The sequence below is a fragment of the Poromitra crassiceps genome, assembly GCF_964638095.1.
Source record: "Poromitra crassiceps genome assembly, chromosome: 1".
NCBI classification, from domain to species: domain Eukaryota; kingdom Metazoa; phylum Chordata; class Actinopteri; order Beryciformes; family Melamphaidae; genus Poromitra; species Poromitra crassiceps.
Genome location: NC_139623.1, coordinates 16707831 through 16724144, shown reverse-complemented (window position 1 = coordinate 16724144; position 16314 = coordinate 16707831). Strand labels below are relative to the sequence as shown.

The following is a 16314-nucleotide window of genomic DNA, read 5'->3' as shown; positions in this document are numbered from 1 at the left end:
CACATATGTGCGCCTTCATTGCCCCACCCCTTCTCTTCTCCCTTTGCTGTTTAGAACCATGGATGTATTAAAAGAACCACCAAGCACCAAGGCTGCCACCTAGTGGAAAATCATGAACACTACAGCACAGACTACAGCAGCTGGCAACGCAAAAATCAAAGGCAAAAGACCACACAGGCAAAGTTTTTGAGGTAGTAGCTGTATTCAAATGATTGAAAACACAATCACCCCCTCACCCTTGTACCAATGTTTCAGCTACAGAAGTGGCAATATTTCTCGAATGAAATTTCTATATACCACTCAAATCAAATGTTCAATCAAAATGAAATGGTTCAACTCACTACCACAGATAACTAATACTGTCAGGATGCAGCATTTCTCTCCATATTGTTTTACACTGCTTATTATACTTTAAAAATAAAGCTAGTGTTCTAAGACTAAGCACGAGAAACTAACTATCCAACAAAGCATATACTTATACATGGCCAAATGCTTTCAGAGAAAATACTCCAATGTTGTAGTCTTATACATGAATACAGTATACAGTATCATGGACACTACAACTGTCAAACCATTGGAGGCAATTGTAGTGTTTATTGTTCACTTGTAAAACAAAATGTATTAAAAAATGAGAGCACCAAAGGTAACTAAAGAAATCAAATCAATGTCAACCATTTCAAAAATCTATATTTAAATACATTTGTAACCATGAGTCTCCTTCACACACACTGCATCAGACCAAGGCAATCAAATACGTAAACCAAAAAAGCACCAAATGTTAAGGAAGATGAGGAAAAAAAATACTAATAACTCGTGTAGAAAATACTATTCTTCCCATTTTCCATCTATCTGATCAGTGTCCACCTTTTGTTCCAGGATAACCAGGTGCTTTTTATTTTCTCTTTCTATCTTGAGAGCAGCGTGGACAATACCTGCATGGGATAAAATACAAATACAGCATTAAAAGTTAGTTGAAGTACTATAATCAGTAATAATTCAGACTGATATTATTCCACACACTTAAGTCCGGTTGGTATATCACAGTGTAAGTTTCTTACCATTTGCCTCTTGGTTTGGTTGTTAGGCCCACGCATGCAAAATGAAACCACTCAATGGAACACTAGAAACAATCAAGGCAAAATCAGACATCAAGTCAATTCTCTTGCAAATTAAGTACTTGAAACGGAAAACAATTGCAATCACATGATCAACAATGAAAAATAAAAACACAATCACTAGTCGTTTGGATAGTCCATTCACATGAACTAAGTGAAACGCAAAGGGGGCCATGAATGAAACTCACATCGGTGTTGTCGCAGCCTATCATCTCGCCGTAAGAGACCTGATGACACAGACAGTAGGTGGGCTCGTTGGGGTCGACCGGCATGTCCAGGACATCAGAGGGATGCACATTACCAAAGTTGGCGGCAGGGGCGTTGAATTCCCCTCTGATAATAGAAAACAAAACGTGTGAAAATGGGTGTGTACCTATTAAATTACCGTAAGTACAACATGCAATATGCAAAGTGAAGACAAGGTCACAGCAAGATGGAAAAGAGATGCATAACACACGGTTGCTGAAGGAGTTTGACTTTCTTCTGTGCGCTTTTGGGACTGCCGTCTTCATCTGAACTCTTCACTTTAGACCGAGTTTTAGCCACCTTCTTCTCCTTCTGCCTGGAGTCACCTGGAATTAGAAAAACAGTTATTCTACAGCTACTCTCTATTTTATCTGCCGTAACAGTCCTTGGTGTAAGAACAAGTAAGTAAGCAAGCAAGTATACGGGGGACATACTTTTCTTTCCCTTACTGGAGGTGGAATCATAATCCGTGCTCTCAATCTGCTTTTCCTTCAGGTCGGCCTCGAACCGGGCCAGGTCTGTGTCAAGACGTCTTATGTGCTTGTCGACCTGCAGAAATATAATCCATGTTAAGCAAAACCCTGAATTGAGAATATGTAGTAAATGCCAATTCAATTAGTGGAGTTGGAATTGAAATTGCACCGAGCTCTAAGGAAACAGAAAAGAACTGCATGACAGTAAACATAACTCAATTCCATAAAATTCTGTGAAATTCCACTTCTAAGAGACTTGATAAACATTATAAATCAAACACTGTCAATCAGATAAAAGAGTTAAACAAATAAAAATAAATTCAATCATAATGTATTACAATTGCATTATATGCAAATAGGCTACCACCTGAGACAACCTCTGCCTATGATATTCAGTATTGATAGCGTATAGTATAACATTAAATCTAAATTACACAATCAGATAAGGGTAAGGGTAAAGGGAGGGGGGAGAAGCATTCGGGAGAAGAGAAGATCCCCCCCCCCCACACATAATTACATTTCAATTCTGTTTCCTGTAGGGTTTTAAAAATTCCAATTCCAATGCCTCAGTTGAATTGAAACTCAGTATCACTGTCAAACAGGTTCACATTCCTAAAGTTTGAAATAGGGATTCTCCTTGGATAACAGAAATAATGTGTCAGAATGGGAGTACAGCCTACCTAGTACATCAAGTATAACATATCAACTACAAACCAGTTGTACTAACCATCTCATAAGTCTGCATGGCCAGTTGCACCTTATCATCTCCGAACTCCTTGCATTTACTGTAGGACTGCTGAATCTGCCTCAGTATGGACAACTTCTGCTCAGAGGAGAGAGTCCTGGCGTTGGATGTGTACTCTTTAGCCAAGGAGTCTATCTGTCCCTTCAGATCTGTAGGATACACGGAGAGAAACCTCTCAAAACTGCATCATGACTGATTATTATGCCTAGACTGTAACTCCTATTTAATGTAATGCATATTTAACCCTCGCATGGTCTTCGGGTCAATCTGACCCGTTTTAGAATTTCAACATCAAGGAAAAGTATGTTAAAATATTTTTTTCTCTATGAAACTTCTTCTGCTTGGCTCATTTACTGTACTAAACATGTGATATGAAAATTATACATTTCATGCATTTGCTACCCCCCCTGCATCAACATATAACACCCATGGTCTTCGGGTCAATTTGACCCGGCCATTGAAAGTGGAGGCTAAAAGGGGTCAGAAGTGAAATTTAGACAATTTCTTTCTTTGAAAATGTTAGACATATTGGTATTTTCTAGTAAACATTGCATTCTGACACACACACACACACACACACACACACACACACACACACACACACACACACACACACACACACACACACAATTAAAGTTCACTCAGAGTTGACAGTATGTTTTGATACTTTTTTGCTATTTTTAGCTACAGGTCACCTCTCTTGCACCTGTGTGGGGTGTCCACCCGCTATGCCGACCACCCGCAATGCCGACCTTAGGTTTAGGGGCGGGGGGTGGGAGAGGTTAGGTTTTGGGTTAGGGTCTGGGGGAGGTTAGGTTTAGGCGTGGGGGGTGGGAGAGGTTAGGTTTTGGGTTAGGGTCTGGGGGAGGTTAGGTTTAGGCATGGGGGGAGGTTAGGTTTGGCGTGGGGGCTGGGAGAGGTTAGCTCCAGCCGGTCCACCGACACGCTGCACGCCGCCTCGCTCATGAGGTGGTTCTGCTTGTGGGCTATCGGCATTGCGGCCTGTCGGCACTGCGGCCTGTCGGCACATAAACCCTGTGTGGGTGGAAACCCCGGGAAAGAGTTGTTGAGATAAGCATTTTTTGTTGCAAGTAGGTGGTGCTAAGGCGAATTGCAAGAAGTTTTATTTGTTGCCAGTAGGTGGCGCTATGCCGAATTGCCTGGAATTCAGCTCCCTGCACTCCGTTGGGTCCCCCTAAGCGCACTCCCCGCGTTTGAAGTTGATCGGACGAGGGGTTCTCAAGATAAACCACTTGTTGTGTTGCCAGTAGGTGGCGCTATGCCGAATTGCACGAAAACAGGTCACTGTTCTCCGTCACGTACTCCTTAGTACACTCCTAAAGTTTGAAGTAGATCCGACCAATGGTTCTGGAGATCCGGGAGGAACACACAAGGAACACACGCACTGTGTTGCCAGTAGGTGGCGCTATACCGAATTGCACAAAAACAGGTCACTGTACTCCATCACGTACTCCTTAGTTCACTCCCAAAGTTTGAAGTAGATCCGACCAACGGTTCTCGAGATCCGGGAGGAACAACACACACACGCAGGAACACACGTACGCACAGACGCACAGACAGACAGACGCACTGACAGCGACAATCTCATAATCTCCTCGCGGAGATAATAAATAAACTTGAGTAGCTCTTTATTAAAATGAAGAACAAACTATGATTAGTAGGATTTTTGGGGTTTATAACGACTTTAGAATGGTTGAACATGAGCCGGGTCAAATTGACCCGAAGGCCCTCGGTGTGACCAAAAGACGAAGACCATCTGAGGGTTAACTCGGACTGTAAATTCATGTAAATTCACTGCCTATTTAACTCGGACTGTAAATTCATATGCTATGCCTGGACTGCACTTGCAATGTTGTGATTGTCTTTTTGTTGTTTTTCCTATTTCTTTATCTCTGAATATTGACATGACCGCTACGCTGCATGACACTAGACAAATTCCTTGTATGTAATCTTGCAGTACGTTATTCAAAATGGAGTGAAGTAGACTAGTTTACAGATTATTCTGAATTGGTGTGGTCTGAGTTTAAATCCATGGTCTCATGAGTGTATTGTTCTCACCCTCTGTGCGTTGATCTAGATCCCTCATCAAATTGAAGTTTCTTTGCAGTTCGAAGGGTAAGTTTTCTATACCTGGCGTGGTGGAAAGAAAGACAACAATTGAATTCGTTTTCTTGAGACCAATGCAGACATGCCAGACGAGGTGGCTAACGTTAACGTTACTAATCTGTGGGCTGCTGCGCCGACTATTGTATCTGTAACGTTAGCACTTAAATTCACAAGTCATTGTAGTATCTAAGCAACAAACGGCACACATACAATCAATTTTGCTCAATAAGTGAACAGGGTTCGCAAGGCTAGTATGTGTGCTCTGCGATACCACACTGTAATCGCTGAGTACAGGTTGATGCGTTACTCCAGGAAATAGACTGTGCCTAAAAAGCGTTGATGGTTATTAAACGTGCAAACATTACTCTGTTCATAGCGCGATTTTACCGGGTATTTTATGACACCATAAATAAATAAAATGCCAACTACATGTTTACGATTTCCCCCAATAGTATAATAATACGTTAAATATCTCACTGTCTAAATAATGCTCCAAGTACATCCCCGCCGCCATCTTGGAAAATGTAAACAACACATCTTCCGGTCAAAAAAGATGGGCTCTGATTGGCTGTGCTCTCGTATTTGAGACCCGCCTGCAAGTACAGTAGACCTGACTTTATAATAACTAGGGATCTAGCGGCTCGATTCCTAGGCTCGCCCTCTACGCGGCCTCGTCCATCCTGCAGCCCGCCGAGCTGGCCCTGCCCGCAGCTAGGCTGCTGTGTGGCCAATGAGACCAGCATCACTGATGTTAGATTTCTGACATCACTGATGATGTCACAGTGGGATTTATTATGACATCACTGATGATCTCACAGTGAGATTTATGACATCACTGATGTCACAGCGGGATTTATGACATCACTGATGATGTCACAGTGGGATTTATGACATCACAGTGGGACAGGGAAACAAACGGAGCCTTAGCTCCCATAAAGAGCCGAAGGAACGAGTCCAGAAATCATCGATGCTAACACTCCTGGTTCTTCACTGTTTTCGCCTATGGGATTTTTGAATGGGTTTTTGGCGCGATGCTTCTAATAAGGTCTCTGGGCAACACACGCTTAATCAAACGCGAACGAGTGTTTAGTAATATCATTTTCACACATGAGGACCACTTTTATGAGTTTTGAAGCTTTCACGTGCCGTTAAAAGGGCGGCTAGCTAGCAAACGGCTAAGTGAGACTACACTGTTGAGTCGATGGGGATACGTCAATAACGTCATCACTTCAAAGGACGAACACGGAAATGCTCTTTCTCTCACCTGGTTCAGCCTGGGGTAATCAGTGCACATCAACAAAAGTCCAGGTTGAGTGCTGACGTGACGTGGAAGCCTATGCGACAGTGTGTAGTTCTGGATTAGCTTAGCTCGAGCTTTTTACTTCTAGGGCTCGCATTTACGCTTCAAAACTCATGAAAGTGGTCCTCATGTGTGAAGATTATCCGACTGAACTCTGGTTCACGTTTGATTAAGCTTGCATTGCCCAGAGATCTTATTTGAAGCATCGCGGCAAAAACCCATTCAAAAATCCCAGACAGAAACAGTGAAGAACCAGGAAGTCCGGGACTTCCGCGTTCTGACTACAAAAATACGTCATCCCTGCGGCTCTCTATTCATATACTGATGATGCAATGACCTAGCAGACATAAAATTACTGGAAGACTAGTGACTAGTACTACCGAATAGATAAGACCGATGTAAAATGTCCCAAGTGTTAGAATAAATAAAACAAAAGTGATGAGGAAAATCGTAAAAGATTTATTATATCTCAGATGAATATGCAAGTTATAACATTCATCTCACAGATTAATATGCCAGTTATAACATTCTGCCATTTGATCCAAAGACAACCAAGATAGATTGAAACAAATAAAAAACTGGGAGAAAGGAACAGGAGCCCTTTATCAAAGACAGAGATTTGTGGACCAGTCCACTGCATCTGCACATGCCCATCTTAGGCATTGAGACTGAAAATATGTCTGATCTGAAAAGACAACAATGCACTCAGGCTCAGCAAGTTCAAGAAAGCTGAGCTCCTACACTATCTACAGTAGTACAATTTAACATACTGTACATTTTCATTCTCCACCCTCTTGTTTTTGCAACATACTCTTCAACTTTCTGAATTTATTCTTTCCTACTCGGTTCTGTTTCTTCATGGGTGATTTCATCTTTTGAACTCCCTTTTTCTTTTTTTCAGCCCCTGATACTTTAGCATCCACAGCTGTCTTCCCTGTGTACTTCTTGCCCCCTGCCCCTTTCACAGTCTCTCCGTCCATCTTGGCAACCTTTGCCTTTTTTGGTCCAGTGGACAAGTCCTTTTTGACTTTTGGCTGGATGTTTGCCGTTTTCTTGGCTGCCATTCCATTGGCTTGGGCTTTTCCTTGTGTGGCGCCTGCCTTGCCAGAGACCATCTTCTTGGCCTTGACACTTTTGGACGGTTTCTCATCAGAGGTGTCTGTAACTGCCATCGCCTCAGACGTCTCTGCTTCGTCTTCTTCTTCTAAATGAGTGACAGAAAGGCTGGGTGAGTTCTTGTTTAACAAGATCGCTACAGTGCTGAAAGTTGGCATATACTCATAAGAGAAAATGTTACCTTTTCCTGTTGGTACAGTTGGAATTGTGTTTGAGAACTTCTTCAGCTTGGCCACAAAGAAACCATCCATGTTGTGAGAGTGAGGGTAAAATCGGCGAGAGAGGCGCAGAGAAGGATGGAATCTGCGCTCTTTGAATCTAAATGGATGGGGAAAATAAATTAGGTGCTGAGACTGAAAGGACTTATACTTTGTGAAAACACTTATCTCATTTACCTGGTGAAGCCTTCTTTGCCAAAGTCAAGTCCGGTGGGAACTAACTTGACGTTCCTTTTCTTTAGAGCGTAGTCCACCACCCACTCATTCTCCTCCACCTGGTGGAACACAATTTGGTTACTAAAAAAAAAAGTATTTCTGCTAAATATCCCAGACCCTAATCACAAACATGTAAACCTAAGCATAACTTCACTAGAAAAGACACAAAACTAATTTATAATTATTTCATTTTCACCATCGATACCCAGTAGCTAGCTATGATTAAGTAGTAACTTATATACACATACTGTTATCGAACAGGTGCAGTAGACCAGATATCCTCCTGAAGGAGACTCAGCGTTGACAGAGTCGATGGCAGACAGAATCAGCTCTTTTTGCAGGTGGGCAGAGCGCTGGATGTCTGCCTCATCCTATAAACCAGGAAGATGAAATGAAAAAGTATTCAGACGCTATGAACTGAACTTCGTGTTTCTATGTGTAATATGTATAAAACAGTTCATTGTTTTGTACCTTGCTTGTCTTTACAGCTGGATCTTTAGCGATGACTCCTGTGCCTGAACACGGGGCGTCAAGCAGCACTCTATCAAATCCACCCATTACCTGTAAGCCAATTATTCAACAAGTCAGTGTGGTATACACAGCTCTATAATACATCTATACCATGCAGATATCACTGATGCATGCATATGAATATCATCATCATGTTACCTTTGGGAACTGCCTGCCATCATAGTTGCAGACCAGAGTGTTGGTGACTCCCAGACGGTGAATGTTTCCCACCACACTCTTCAGTCTGCCAGCATTGGCGTCGTTGGCCACGATCACCCCTGTGTTTCTCATGAGCTGAGCTGAGGGTGACACATTCACATGTGGCCTTCAATAATGCGTTATTTCCACACGAGAAAGGTTTGTAATTTCCAAACAGGGACAGATTACACAGTGTGCAACTTTTCATATCAAATGAGTAGTGGCCAGACACAAAGTTCTTGAGCCGGACATATAAGCTACACAATTATATAAACAAAGTATCACTGCGGCACAACTTACCAATATAGGTGGTCTTCCCTCCTGGAGCTGCACTCATGTCCAACACAGCCTCCCCCTCCTGGGGAGAAAGCGCCATGACTGGGAGGAAACTGGATGCTCCTTGCAGCATGTACTGACCAGCCAGGTACTCCGGGGTTGCACCTGGTGAAAAATACAATTTACAATATGTGGAGTTGTACAGTGGTCCAAACAATGTCACCATACCTCCTCTACAGCTGCAACCATACTGTATGCCACACTAACTGAATGTGCAAGTGAACACTGAATATTGAATGAATTGTACAGAAATATGTATCCACCTTATTTCTAGATGCCATAATGCCTTACGTGAAATATGGGTGCTCCTTCCGGTGTAATCCAGTTAATCCAGAGTTAACTAACCCTAACCCTAATGAGGAAATGCGCAATCTGCAACAATCAGTCATGTTCTAAACCGGATCTTGCACCCATAATTATTTTACAGCGGGGCATTCAAAAATAAGGTGGATAATCTATTCTCAAATATCTTGCACTGTCCCTTTGCATTGTGTGTGTATGTTCCCCCCCCCCCTCCCATTTTCCCCAAATTGTACTTGACCAAGTCCCCCAACTGTCCTGGGTGTTGCTCCACCCTCTCTGCTGATCTGGCTTCCTCCGATACATGTGCAGTCGCCAGTCACTTCTTTTAACCTGACAGCGAGGAGTTTCACTGGCAGGATGTAGCGCGTTACATCGGAGAATCACGCTATTCCTCCCAGTTCCCCTCCCCCCTGAACAGGCACCCTAACCGACCAGAGGCACTAGTGCAGCGACCAGGACACATACCCTACCAGCTTCCCACCCGCAGACACAGCCAATTGTGTCTGTAGGAACGTCTGACCAACCCATAAATACTACTACCGGGAATTGAATGTGTGCTTTTCCCTGTACACTACCGAGATGGCCCATGTGTGCCGTCCTGTTGCCGTTTTACCATGTGCCAGTATTTACTCTGTCTAAGAATTAGGGATGGGCATCGAATTTCGAATTATCAAGGTCGAGGGCTAAAAATCCACAGCAGAAGCTTTTTCTATTACGGTAATTAATAAAGCCTTAGACTTAGAATCAGGGGAGACAATGCAACATTTCACTCAAAAAAAAAAAAAAAAACATTTTTAATTTTTTTTTCGAATTTCAATTAAAAGTCGACTTTGGCCAGCGAATTTCGAATAGTGTTTTTGCTAGAAATGCCCATCTCTACTAAGAATGTCTATGTCTCCGCACCAATGACAACACAAATTCCTGTATTACCTACTGTACTTGGTAAAAAGTGATTCTGATGAATATGAAGTTAGATTAACAGATACTGGTGCATTGATACATAATAAAATAATGCACATATTGCCAGACACACAGACAAAACCAACCCCCTTACTAGTTCTGAATGGTCATGATTTTACAGGAACTCTCAGGAATTCAGATCTCTGATACAGACACTTACAGTAACACACATTACATAGCATAGACCAGGTGGTTGACATGAATGTACTGAAACTCACCTACAGGTACCGAAGAGTCAAAGATGACCAAACCCACTTTTGACCATTTCCCAATTGGGTCAAGGTTCACTCCTCTGTTAATCAAGGCCTATGCAAGGAAACACAAAGATCATCACACAATAAGCTGTGATGAATATTTTGCAGTGTGATTATACTTGAAAATATTGCGATAGGATATTTCGTCCATATCGCCCTAGTGTTGACCTGTGCCAGGTCCCTCCTCCTTGTTTTCAGTGTGTTGGTCCGAATGGTGACAGGTCTCTGAATTTCATTGGCCTCAAGGAAATCGACCAGCTGTAATAAACAAAACATATATACCGGTATACATATATATACACACACACAAATACAAAACACTAAGTCATAATTGAATAAGTTGTTAGTCAAAAAAATACAAGCTACCTAAACCATTTCTTTTTATTAGCAGCGGGCTTCTCCGACAAGCAACTAGTTCCTCACCTGCCTCCATTGTTAGTATTTTATTCAAATTAGATTTATCAGATTTTTTTGTATGCAGATTCATAACTGTCGACACCATCCACAAGCTCCAACTTATTTAAATATGTACAATTTGACCATAAGACAATCATTGGCATTTCAATGACAAAATGTGCTTGCTTTGGCACCGCAGAGCAACACACCTCTGAGAGTGGGAAGATTTCCATTAGCTTCTCAATCAGGAAGTTGTTGTAGCTGTAATAGGTGCAGAGATCCTTCTTCAGCAGAGATATATACTCGACCCTCTCTTTCCCCTCCTCTCTTTTCGTGGAAAAATGAGAAAGGACATCAATGTTGTCCTTTATTCTCTGGTAGATCGTCTGTAGGTCTAGAGGCAACACACCTAAAAATGAAGAGAATTAGGAAAAGGCTTACTCCATTAGCAGAATAATTAAATGTCAATTTGCTGCTAGAAATGCTTTGATGCATTCAAATTCAGAAATCTGACTTGAGTTGCTCACCCTCTTTCTCACTCTCCTCCGCCCCAGGTAGCTTGAATTTATCCATTTCATCTATATTGGTTTGTAGTGTGTCCTCCTCATCCATGTCTGCATCTGCATCATCATCACCGTCATCATCATTGTCGTCGTCATCTTCATCTTCGTCACTCCCTTGAGCCATTGCTTCCTTCAGTTTCTTCTGTTTTTTAGCTGCTCGCTCTATGGGAAGAAGCTGAACATAGAGTGAAAAACAAAGGTTAGCAGTGCTGACAGAAATGTATAATTACAAAGATTTTTCACAGTTCCCTGAACATGTTGCCAAACCTTAGTAATCACTGCACTTCAAACGCTGCGCAAAAAATAAACAACTGCAGTTTTGGCAACAGGGACACTTCACAATTTCAACTGCACAACTGATGGTAGAATAATTTCACGTACTTCCTCTCCATCACTTCCTTCTTCTCCTGCTTCCTCACCACTGCTGTCATCAAGGGTACCATAGTCATCAACCATTTCTTCATCATCGTCGTCATCGTCCACCTCTTCAATTCCTAAATTTTCTCCTTTCTTTTCTTGGACGTTTTCTCCATCCTGCTCCTCATCCTCCTCCTCCCACTCTTCATCACTGTCATCCTCGCCTTCAGGTTGGTCAATTTTACGCTTCCTCGTTGCTGGTTTCAACCATTCACTGTTCTCATCTGTGAATCCTTTTTGGAAGAAAAACAATGAATACCACAAGTTCCCATCTCCCAACGACTCAAACTCAACACTTTGGTGCCAATGGCTTATGCACATGAGTTGTGGAACTCACTGTCATATGTCATATATCCATGTCTTATTAATTTTGGCCGGGACAACAGTTCAAGCTAGGTTTGACACCATAAAGTTTGTATTATAAAAATGATTAAAAACAAATAAATGTCAAAACAACAACAACCAAACAGGGAATGCATTACAAGATTGGGGAAAACATAATCTAGACATAAGTAAATGGGCTGCCTGCAACTCTTAATGACCCCGGTATGTATTCTTGCTTAAAACCATGATGTGCTTACCTTTCTTGGGCTGCTCCTCTGCAACATCTTTTGCCTTTTTTGAATCTTGGCCTCTCTTCACAGCTCTGAGAAGTGACAATATGAATGAGCAACACTTGGAGACAGTATTGTGTTTTTGCATGAATTACCTAATCAACCGGCACCTTACCTTTTCCTGCCTCTACTTGACAGGCGTTTTGGCCCAGTTTCCTCTGCAAATAGTAAAAATAAAATAAAAAATTAATCACCTTTATAAACAAGCCATGTGCAGTCAGCGAGAGTTAATATGATTGTCTGATTCTGCAGTACAGATTTCAACAGTAACTACACGTCTGTCGTAAGAGAAGAAAGTAAACCGACATATTCACCATCAGTTAAAAACTTGGCCAACTCAGTCTCTGCTCCTTTCTGCTTCCTGGATTTTCTCCCTGGTCCTCGCTTCACCTTGTTGGTGGGATCCAACTTACGACCCATGACTTTCAGCTACACAGGAACCCTGAAGAGATGATGGAAACATATCAACTGCATGTACAAAATCATGCTGTATGGGCAGAAACTACTGTGTTCGGTCCATGTCCTATTGGATGTGGCTCAAGTCTGGATGGAAGTAGACTACAGCCACATTAGCATGTTAAGGATGACCGAGCCAAGATATGACATCATGATTAAGCATGATGGCATAGCTTACATTTTGTTAAGTCTCTCGCACTTGAGTAAATTTGGTGTTGTTCCTCAGATAGTATTCCTATCTTTGGACATCAGTGGTTAAAATACATCAGCATCTGTCCACTTATAAGTTAACAAAAAATATATTAAGATACACGTCCAACACACAGCAACATTAAGTATTTCGACTACATCGACATAACAGTTGTTATGGCAATACCAAAGAAGGCAACTCATATCTGAGGCAAATAAAACAAACTTGCTTCACATCACTGAAACATTAACATGGCGAAATTGCCAGAATTCAAAGCTAGCGTTAACGCTACCGAAGCAAAGCCAAACGTTAATATTTAGCCATTTGGTTCCTTAGACACCTGAAAGTAAGCAATAGGTCTTCAAATACTCACGGACAGATCTTTGTTTTATCCAACTTCTGGCTGTAATGTGTAAGACAGAATTTCTCACATGTGATGTGATGTCGTATGTGATCTTCCCCCCCTCAACACGTTGCAGAAACATATCCGGCGCATCCAATACACGACTGTGACAGCGATAACGTGTTCACCCACGCGCACACCCGCACACAACTACGTTGACAAAACACGCACGCGTGTAAGCACGCGCATTGTTATTACGTTCCCGTCCCCCGACGTGACGCAAACATTTTGCGACGATCCTGAAGAAGGGAGGCATCATGGCAGCTCGTAGTGGGGACAAGCGTGGTCTGGAACATTTGGACGAATATGAGCCCAAGCCGGCCAAATACCTCCGTAGCCTGCATGACCGCATGGCAGAAAGGCGACTAGTTGTTATTTTGGAGGGGGCAACGTTAGAAACTGTAAAGGTAACGTAAAACCTCTCCGCAGTTGTGTTGTAATGTACACTCTGTAGGCTACACTGAAGCTCTACTACGGGAAGTGGAAGTGATGAAACTAAACTACTGTAGGAATTGATTTGTAGGCGAATGCAATAAATGAATACCTGTCAATTGAGAGCTTTGTGCCCCCCTTCCCCCCAGGTCGGCAAAACCTTTGAACTACTAAACTGTGACCAACATAAAGGTATAATCATCAAGAGTGGAAGGGATCCAGGGAAGATAAGGCCAGACATCACACATCAGGTAACCTCGCTCATTACACAGTTATAACACTACATTCTCCACTAATAGTCTACCAGTCAGGATCCGCATTGAACCTTTCATCCTCTTTCGCCAGTGTCTGCTGATGTTGATGGACAGCCCTCTGAACCGGGCGGCGTTGCTGCAAGTTTACATCCACACAGAGAAAAATGCCTTGATAGAGATCAACCCACAGACCCGCATCCCCAGAACCTTCAACCGCTTCTGTGGCCTCATGGGTGAGAAATATCTCCCGCCTCTGTTGCATGTTTACCATGCATCATGTTCATTTGGTGTTTGTGTTGGTAAAGAACAAAACATTGCACAATTCTAACGGGTATTCCATCTCGCCACCTGTCTACTGAGCTCACAAACTCCCACTGACGTTTCTTTCCGCCCTTCTCTGCTCCCAGTTCAGCTGCTGCACAAGCTGAGCGTCAGGGCGGCCGACGGCCCTCAGAAGCTCCTGAGGATGATAAAAAACCCAGTGTCTGACCACCTGCCGCCTGGCTGCCCCCGCATCTCCACCTCCTTCTCAGCGGGAGAGGCGGTCTGCGCCCGGTCTGTGGTGCCAGAGGAGGGTCCTGCAGCCGTGGTGGTCGGAGCATTCGCACATGGAGCGGTGAGAACTACATCTAAATAATAATGGATTTTATTTATAGCACACTTTAAAATACAACAAAATCTCAAGGTGCTTCACAGAGAGTAAAACAACCATAACATTGGTGAAACTGGTTAATTACACATTAACAGACAATAATAAGCACAATGTAGTAAAACTGGTCAATTACCCATAAAATAGACAATAATAAGCACAATATGAGGGTTAAAATGATGCATAGTATTTGCGACAGAATTGTATAAGGAAAAGGACATACTATAAGAACTTGGGCCTAGGAGAAAGCAGAGAGGAACAGGGGGGTCTTAAGTTGTGATTTAAAGGCATCGAGTGAGTCTGATGCCCTAATTGTTGCTGGGAGCTGGTTCCACAGACGAAAAAGCACGTCCTCCCATGCTGGCCAGCTTTGTCCTTGGCACAGCAAGGAGATTGGAACTGGCAGACCTGAGTGACATCTGCTCGTGGCTGTTTAACTCTCATCTGTGTGAGATGTCTGTGTTATTGATCTACGTGTCTTTATCAGGTGAATGTGGACTACACAGAGAAGACCGTGTCCATCAGTAACTACCCCCTCTCCGCAGCGCTGACCTGTGCCAAGATGTGCTCTGCCTTTGAGGAGGTCTGGGGCGTCTTGTGACAAAGAGGGAGTAAACTCTACTGATGCTGACCTGGCAGAGACAGAAAACTACATGGACATTATTATTTTATGGACTAGGAATGGATGTGACCATTTCACCGGTGATGCCACCTGGACAGTGGATATGTATCCTGTGTTGACCCTCGGTTCTAGTATCGCAGTCCTTCGGCACCATCTGGAACATAATGTAGAGTTTGTGCCCAGTGTTCCCTTTAACCAATGCAGAGGAATGGCTTTTATAATGATTGCTGACCTTTATGATTATGGGTCAATGTACAGTTTCATTCAATTGTATGAGCGAATATTGGGTACCTTTGTTTCATATAATTAAATTGAGGAGAGCTGACAGAAAGAAACAGAACTTTGGAGGAAGATTAAAAATGGAATAATATATCAGCTACATGGAACATGGGACAATACAGCTGCATGCGGGTTGAATTTATTGGCCTTAAATCAAATTGGTCTATACATTAGTGAGACATTGTCTCTTTTTTTTCCACTGACTTTTTTTTGGAAGCCTGTCCCTTTGGGTGGTTGTCATCTTTTCTGTGCACGTACATTTTGATGCACCTCCCCTAGCCTTCCTCCCTGCCTTTCCATCCTGTGCCACTTGTTTTGTTGCAGGTTTAGGTTTCTTGCCTGCAGGCTTTGTCATTTTTCTTCCTGGTTTGGCTGTGTTCCCTGTTGGTTTGGGAGACTTGCCAGCTTGTTTGGTTGACTTTCCTGTTGTTCTCAATGGCTTTCTTGCTGCTTTGAGGGATTTGCTGGCTGGGTTTCCCACTTTCAGACCTGCTATTTGGGCTTTGAAGATGAATTCCATGGCTCTTGTCCTCACTTGCTTCTTATCTGTTGTTTTCTTATTTGATAGAAAATAAATGATAAAAATTACGTGATGATTCCGAAATATTGCTGACACAATAAACCTGTTATTCTAAGCTTCCTAACTAGCTACAGCCCCAATTCCCACCAAACTCGCTAAACGTCCGGGAGTGAGTGTCCTGACTTTGCCATCCTCTGACACCGGCGGGGTCTGCTGACCCAGTGACATGGGGAAAAGTGTGTTCACATATAGGTTTACTGCAGCTCAATTAATACTCTTTTTAAACAGGCTAATATCCCCATCTCATTTCAGACATTCGATCGGAGAGTGAAAAAAACATGATTTTATTTATAGAAATGCCAAACAAAGAGTGCAATTAACATTATGAACACCATTGTTACT

General features: G+C 42.6%; 3 protein-coding genes across 5 annotated transcripts; 1 reads left to right on the top strand and 2 right to left on the bottom strand.

Moving 5' to 3' along the window:
• Positions 1 to 204: 204 nt before the first annotated feature.
• On the bottom strand, positions 205 to 5259 carry ing4 (inhibitor of growth family, member 4). Of its 3 annotated transcripts, XM_083640200.1 has the most exons (8): positions 5184 to 5259; positions 4659 to 4730; positions 2562 to 2728; positions 1796 to 1910; positions 1573 to 1687; positions 1304 to 1448; positions 1059 to 1120; positions 205 to 932 (listed from the first exon to the last, which is right to left on the bottom strand). In XM_083640200.1, exons 1-8 carry the CDS (start codon positions 5218 to 5220, stop codon positions 893 to 895), a joined length of 753 nt encoding a protein of 250 aa, XP_083496326.1. In that variant the 5' UTR covers positions 5221 to 5259; the 3' UTR covers positions 205 to 892. The 3 variants fall into 3 exon arrangements, with proteins under 3 accessions (XP_083496326.1, XP_083496324.1, XP_083496325.1); XM_083640198.1 differs by having other exon boundaries at positions 1573 to 1910; XM_083640199.1 differs by lacking the exon at positions 5184 to 5259 and adding an exon at positions 4917 to 4966 and having other exon boundaries at positions 1573 to 1910.
• Positions 5260 to 6450: 1191 nt separating this feature from the next.
• On the bottom strand, positions 6451 to 13218 carry nop2 (NOP2 nucleolar protein homolog (yeast)). The gene is made up of 16 exons (XM_083637631.1): positions 13127 to 13218; positions 12422 to 12549; positions 12223 to 12265; positions 12075 to 12139; positions 11458 to 11726; positions 11041 to 11251; positions 10723 to 10922; positions 10286 to 10375; positions 10082 to 10169; positions 8565 to 8705; positions 8226 to 8365; positions 8028 to 8117; positions 7805 to 7927; positions 7518 to 7615; positions 7304 to 7440; positions 6451 to 7210 (listed from the first exon to the last, which is right to left on the bottom strand). The coding sequence occupies exons 2-16, from the start codon at positions 12525 to 12527 to the stop codon at positions 6786 to 6788; spliced, it is 2226 nt and encodes a 741-aa protein (XP_083493757.1). The 5' UTR covers positions 12528 to 12549; positions 13127 to 13218; the 3' UTR covers positions 6451 to 6785.
• A 182-nt stretch (positions 13219 to 13400) lies between these two features.
• On the top strand, positions 13401 to 15974 carry emg1 (EMG1 N1-specific pseudouridine methyltransferase). The gene is made up of 5 exons (XM_083640627.1): positions 13401 to 13563; positions 13738 to 13839; positions 13934 to 14075; positions 14250 to 14458; positions 14979 to 15974. The coding sequence occupies exons 1-5, from the start codon at positions 13414 to 13416 to the stop codon at positions 15090 to 15092; spliced, it is 717 nt and encodes a 238-aa protein (XP_083496753.1). The 5' UTR covers positions 13401 to 13413; the 3' UTR covers positions 15093 to 15974.
• The last annotated feature ends 340 nt before the right edge of the window (positions 15975 to 16314 follow it).